The sequence below is a fragment of the Oncorhynchus kisutch genome, linkage group LG10, assembly GCF_002021735.2.
Source record: "Oncorhynchus kisutch isolate 150728-3 linkage group LG10, Okis_V2, whole genome shotgun sequence".
Taxonomy (NCBI): Eukaryota; Metazoa; Chordata; class Actinopteri; order Salmoniformes; family Salmonidae; genus Oncorhynchus; species Oncorhynchus kisutch.
In genome coordinates, this window is record NC_034183.2 from 63950161 (window position 1) to 63957208 (window position 7048).

General features: G+C 41.4%; 1 protein-coding gene across 1 annotated transcript; it reads left to right on the top strand.

Annotated features, from left to right (window-relative positions):
- The first annotated feature begins 404 nt into the window (after positions 1-404).
- LOC109897393 (ectonucleotide pyrophosphatase/phosphodiesterase family member 7) lies at positions 405-5810 on the top strand. The gene is made up of 6 exons (XM_031834670.1): positions 405-726; positions 1211-1356; positions 1587-2219; positions 3808-4036; positions 4251-4374; positions 5234-5810. Exons 1-6 carry the CDS (start codon positions 480-482, stop codon positions 5286-5288), a joined length of 1434 nt encoding a protein of 477 aa, XP_031690530.1. The 5' UTR covers positions 405-479; the 3' UTR covers positions 5289-5810.
- Positions 5811-7048: the final 1238 nt, after the last annotated feature.

A 7048-nucleotide genomic window follows, 5' to 3' on the forward strand; every position in this document is an offset into this window, starting at 1 on the left:
CAATTATTCACTAGAAACTCAGAAAGACGGATGGACAAACGGACAGACAGACGGGCAGACAAAATGGATTAACGGACAGGCAGACAAAGTCCATGAACATAACAGTCAAGCGGACAGTCTTGTTTACAACATTCTGGAACTGATTTAATATCTTGCAATCACAATAAAAGAGATGTCCTATACAAGCACAGGAACAAACATTGGATGGTAATTACACAGTACATAACAGCATAATCAAGCACTATGCATAAATGTGCTGAGCAAACATCCATCTAATCAACTAGATACTATATGATCAGATAAGATGAAACTTTGATCACATGCTGCTGGCACAGGGAAGGGAAATGTGCTCAGGTGTAATGAGAAGGGGAGGGGCTTTAAGGCTTTAACCGTGAGGTGCTGGAGTGGGTGTATAGCAACAGCCTGCATACCCAAGGATCGGAGTAAAGTGACAGTCTCAGCTCTGTGTCGTACCCACTATGTTGTGGACAGTGAGTCTCTGCCTCCTGTTGGCCGCGTCCTCTTCAGGTGTACCACTGGATAGATACAGCACCAAAGGACAGCATAAAGTACTGCTCGTCTCCTTCGATGGCTTCAGGTGGGACTACGACCGCGATGTGGACACGCCAAATCTGGACACAATGGCCAAAGACGGGGTCAAGGCCAGATATGTGACCCCACCTTACCTCACCATCACCAGTCCCACACATTTTACCCTCCTAACAGGTACCTTCTGTAGATCGATACCCAGGCACATCACTTTTCTACAGGCTCCAAGAGAGCAGTGATTCTGTGGAGGTTCATGTTCATGTCATGGTGGTCCTTTTTTTCTCTCCAATTATTGGATCACAAGTCATTCCCAGTTTAGTTTATAAGAATTGTGAATGTGACTGGAAAAAATGAATTAACTGTAATTCAATGTCCCAGGGTCCAGCAGACTTCAGAGTTGAGTAAGATGATTATGTTGGGAAGGCTGAAGGAGGAATTTATATTTTCCTTCTCAGAAATTCTCATTTTTGACTCTTGAATCATCAGTGCCAGTTTAAAAGACATTTTAACTTCCTTGAAATTAAATTCCTTTAATCTCCAGTGTCGGTCGTAAGACCTTGTCCAAGAAGCGCCATGGCACTCACAGGCTATAAAGTTGATAGAATTTGTCATGTGAATGTGGCAGACTGAATATTGAGAGATTGACAGTGAATCTTTTCAGGGCGCTACATTGAAAACCATGGGGTGATCCACAACATGTGGTTCAACATCACCACAAGTGAGAAACTGCCTTACTATGCTACCCAGTTTAAGAATGAGTGGTGGGACAACGGCACTCTACCCATCTGGATCACAGCCCAGAGACAGGTCAGAATGATTTAAGATGCACCTTCATCTTAAAACATTCCTGCATTTGCTTTACATTAATACAAATCAAATCAAATGTTATGTCAATGCAAATAGTCTGGATAGTCATTTAAATGTCTGTGCATATATGCATGTACGGTGTGTGTGAGTGTTGTATGTAAGACTGTGTGTGTGTAAGACGGTGTGTGTGTGTGCGTGACACCTCTATTCATCCCCATTTGTATATTCAGGGCCTGAGGGCTGGCTCTCTTCACTTTCCTGGCACGCAATCCACCTACCAGGGAGAGACGCAGACAGTGAAGGAAGTGGAACCACGGTTTTATGACTACAAAAACGAGACAAAATGGCAAGAGAACGTAGAGAAGGTGATGGGCACCTGGTTCAGTGAGATGGACCTGGACTTTGTGTCACTGTATTTTGGGGAGCCTGATGGCACAGGCCACAAATACGGGCCTGATTCCCCTGAGCGGAGGGAGATGGTCAAGCAGGTGGACAGAACAGTGGGCTACATCCGCAGCTTGGCTGAACAAAACGGACTTGCCGATAGTCTCAACATCATCATCACCGCTGACCATGGGATGAGCAATGTGTACCGCAACGGCTTGGTGAAGGAGATCACCCTTTCCAGGATCCCCGGATTCTCCTTCAGAGACATAGCCTTTCACCTGGTGGACTTTGGGCCCTCTGGGATGCTGCTTCCCAAGAAGGGCATGCTGGATAAGGTCTACAATGCCCTGAAGGGGGCGCACCCTCACCTTCATGTCTTCAAGAAGGAGGAGATGCCCAAGCGCCTTCACTTTGCTAATAACAACCGCATCCTACCCATCATTCTCTTCTCTGACCCTGGATATGTCATTAACGGGGTGGGTTCATAGTATGTCTCTATAGTATTTAGTAATAGTAGTTCGCTTAAACAAATTAAGACGTTTTTTTAAGGGTTTCCGTCACGCACAGAACCAATTTCATGCACACAAAAAGTGAAATGAAGGCTTACTTTTACTTTTGTGAGACTAAACATGCATATTGTTGTAGACTTTCCAATTCCATGCTTTAATGTGAATTACTGATTAGAGGATTGGCCTCAGTGAACATAGTATGAGCCAAGAAGCTGGTTTAAAAATAACCATGTAGCCTATACAGTATATCTTTAGGCATCTAGAATATTTAATGACTTCTATAATATACAGTACAGTTTGGCACAACCTCATGCATCCCCCTGCATGCATTATGTGATTTCTGATAACATGCAATATTTCAATGGACTACAAATATTGGAATTACCAAGTGAATTTGGTTTGTAGCGATGGAGAAAATGGAATCTTTTAGACCGGAAACAAGGAATTCAACTCTAATCTTAATACATTACAATTTTAATCAAGTGCATTACCACCTTCTCAGGATAATGCAGATTTGGCTGATGGCATGCAGAGCTCTCTAATGCTTCATGAAGATATTCATGCCACAAAATTCAACATTAGCATTTACATTTCGCTAACCCTGCTGCCTGCAACTTTACCACTGAAAGTGCTACATCACTCCATTGAGTGATACTAAATCATTAAAAAATCTGATTCTCATTTTTGCATACGAGAGATGGCCACTACACATCAACATACTGTAAAACAGAAATAGCAAAATAACAAATGTCTTCAAATGCTATACTGACAGTAACCCATCAGAGGAAGTGATTACACCTGAACGTATATAAACTCATTGAAGGCTGTGGTTCCAATGAGGGTATGTGGTAGAGGTCAGTTGATCTTCAGTGTAACGTCTGATTATCAAAATACATAAGTTCAGGGTATTTGACCCTCTTGTGTCTCCTGTTTACGGACCCTTTATTTAGACATTTCAAAAGATGCTCCTCTCAGTTTTATCAAAGCAAATGTTATGCATGTTCAGAGAAGGGTTACATAATATCTATGGTAATTAGACTACCTTCTCCCTGTGTATCTAAATATATCAGGGTATTTTCTGTGAACAAGGTGAAGATAAAAAAAAGTGTCCGTATAACTGTATCGCTTGCTGTTCATACAATCCATCGTAATATCCATTTCATGATCAAAGTATTGTCCTGAATGACCAAAGGAACTGTGTGATGTTTAGGCCTCCTTAGTTTATGAAAGGATTCCCACTTAACCTGATTAACAGTCATTTTAACAGTATGTGTCTAATAATGGAGAACAGGGAAATTCTCCCGTTTCGGTTCTTATAAGCACTGAGCAGATGTAATGGTTGCTCAAGCAACCCTTTCCTTCAGTTAGTCAACATCTCCCTCTGCTGTCCAGTTGAGAGTACATCATAGAAAGACAAGTTGAACTTCAGGCTTCCCATTATGATGATCAATATGAATTGCAACATTCTGATCTTTCACAATTTCACTTCTCCTACTCTAAATGGACTCCTACAGATTTGATCACCCTGACTCTTCTTGGCTCTTTGTCTCTACAGTTCCTCCCAGTGCAGTTCAACACGGGGGAGCATGGCTTTGACAACGAAGAAATGGACATGAAGCCCTTCTTCAGGGCTGTGGGGCCGGCATTCCAAAAGAACCTGGAGGTGGGCCCCTTTGAGACAGTGAACATATACCCCTTGATGTGTCACATACTGGGCATCAAGCCTGATCCCAATGATGGCCACCTGGATGCCACAAAACACATGCTGGTCTCTGCCACAGAGGGTAAGTTTATATCAGGCTAATGACCCAAAAAGTGTGTTACACCTGCTCCTTCATTACACAGCCAAAGTAATCTATTGTCTAACGCAATGTATATAGAATGTACAAATATGCAACAAATTACAAAATTAAATAAAAATGAGATTAATAATGTGTCATTGACATCCATGTACACAAATCAAATGACATTACATTTGCATTACGTCTCGTATTTCAGACCTCCGTCAGGACATAAAATCAAATATCTTTGTTGGATTGGCAGCAGTGGCTGGATTTCTTGTTGTGGTCTTCATAGCTGTTGTGTCATTTAATGCATTCAAGAAGGAGAAAAATGATAGAAGGTATGTATGTCTGAATATTTATACAAATGAATGGGAATTGGAAAATGTGAAGAATACTTGCCTGCACAATCTGATATATAGAAATGTGTGCAATGTGTCTAAGCATGTAATAAGAGAAAAACATAGAAATTGACTAACCACAGATACAGGCTCAGATAGGTATCATTCTCCTAATGGTTAAAGGGCAACTGATACCTCAAACATACAGTATTAAAATAAACAAGCAGACAGATATTTGCCCACTGGCAAGTACATAGAGTTGCAAACAACTTTGCTTTAAATGCTTCATTTCTTTTGTTTACTGCCAATGTTGGATTCCGCCAGTCTCTCCGCTTCTGTCACGGTTTCTTCCTCTGCCATAACTCAAGACAATAATGGACTGATTGGAAGCTTTCTATAGTTAAGGTGTAATTCCTAGAGACAGGTAAACAAACTGAACGAGTCGAGCGGTGGAAACAATCTGTCAGGGGTAAAAAACAAAAAGAACAAGTCAAGTGCTCTGTCTGTTAATACACTTGATGGTCAGGGTAGATATGGGCTGTCAATTAGGGATAGAGACTGATGTTTTGCATGCTGGCTGAGCTCCAGATTGATCTCAATCTGTTCACGTCCTGTTGCTGATTGTAGTTAGCGGGATACTGACTCTGCAGAGGCCTAGTTGGATAATATGGTGCAGATAGGCTACATAAAGTTATACATTCTGTAAACATGAATGCTTGGGTATTAATGATTTAAACGTGTCATTGGTTTAGTCCTCAAACTGAATGTGAAATGTACATTTTAGAGAACTATGATAACCCTGTGTCAACATTCATTCTGAATAATTGGGAAGAAGTAATAATTTTTTCCTATGTTTCAGCTCTGAGAAGTCAGTGCTTCCAGGGGGAAAGGAAGTGACTCAAACTGCCCTTTAAACTGCACCCCAAGTGAAATCTGAAATGGATAAACAAAGGGACGTCACTACTTGTGACAGACTAGTGCATCCCCTCCATGTTGAGACTGACACTCCTGCAGATTGACCAGAGGTTTTTTTCCTTGCGAATGTAAGCCCCTACAGTCACCATGCCACCTGGGACAACTTATGCTTATGACATTTTCTAAAAGGATGTATTTTCTAAACAATAATTGGTGCCATGATACACTGATGAGATCAGTAGACTCCAGCTACACTAAAAGAACACATCTGAAACTAAGTCACTGGACAAAACCAGTTCAAAAAGTGACAAATTGTATACTCTGACATCAGTGCAGACATGCATTATATGAAAGATGGAAATCAGAAATGGATTTATAATTAAACTAGTTAAATTTTGCAAAATCCTGTCAACTAACAAAATAATTGTTTGTGTTTTTGTTCTGGATGGCAGTGAGTGAGTGGAGTGAACCTATAGGTTTCTGTATAAATAAGTTATAGAAATAAAGGAATGGAAATACCTTTCAAGAGTCTGAATGGGTTCTTTGTTTAGGGGGAAAAAATGTACATTAACACTGTGCCAAAGTTTTAGGCAGGTGCGAAAAAATGCTGTTAAGAATGCTTTCAAAAATAGAAAAAATAGACATGTTCATTTATATTTATCAATTAACAAAATGCAAGGTGACTGAACAGAAGACAAATCTGCATCAAGTGAATATTTGGTGTGACCATCCATTCTCTTCAAAACATAAATTCTTCTAGGTACACTTGCAGACAGTTTGAAGGAACTTGGCAGGTAGGTTGGCCCAAACATCTTGGAGAACTAACCACAGTTGTGGATTTAGGTAGCCTCAGGTGCTTCCCGTGCTCCATGTAATCCCAGATTGATCTCAACATAGAGTCTGGGCTCTGTGGGGGCCAGACCGTCACTTCCAGGACTCCTTCACGCTGAAGATAACGACTTTCGCTAAGAACTGTGTGTTTGGGGTCGTTGTCATGCTGTAGAATTCATTTGGGGACAATCAGATGCCTTGTTGATGGTATTGCATGATGGATAAGTATCTGCCTGTACTTCTCAGCATTGAGGAGACCATTAATTCTGACCAAATCCCCAACTCCATTTGCAGAAATTAAGCTCCAAACTTGCAAGAAATCTCCACCATGCTTCACTGTTGAACCTCCGCCATGCTTCAATTGCCTGCACTCTCATTTGTGTACCGCTCTCCAGCCCTTCAGCGAACAAACTGCCTTCTGCTACAGCAAAATATTTCACATTTTGACTCAGTCCAGAGCACCTGCTGCCATTTTTCTGCACCCCAGTTCCTGTGTTTTCGTGCATAGTTGAGTCACTTGGCCTTGTTTCCACATCAGAGGAATGGCTTTTTGGCTGCAAGTCTTCCATGAAGGCCACTTCTGACCAGACTTCTCCAGACAGTAGGTGGGTGCACTAGGGTCCACTTTTCTGCCAATTCTGAGCTGGCACTGCTGGACATCTTCCGATTGCGAAGGGAAGTAAGCATGATATGTCTTTCATCTGCTGCAGTAAGTTTCCTTGGCCAACCACTGCATCTACAGTCCTCAATGTTGCCCATTTCTTTGTTTTCTTCAATAGAATTTGGACAGCACATCTGAAAACCCCTGTCTGTCTTGAAATGTCTGCCTGGAAGAGACATTGCTGATGCAGTATAACTACCTTGTGTGTTGTTGCTGTGCTCAGTCTTGCCATCGTGTATGACTTTAACAGTAAACTGTCTTCAGCAA

Coding starts and splice junctions, on each gene's coding strand:
- LOC109897393 (XM_031834670.1), top strand. CDS start 480: ATGTTGTGGACAGTGAGTCTCTGCCTCCTGTTGGCCGCGTCCTCTTCA. Junction 727..1,210: donor ACATTTTACCCTCCTAACAG/GTACCTTCTGTA, acceptor GAATCTTTTCAG/GGCGCTACATTGAAAACCAT. Junction 2,220..3,807: donor CTGGATATGTCATTAACGGG/GTGGGTTCATAG, acceptor TTGTCTCTACAG/TTCCTCCCAGTGCAGTTCAA.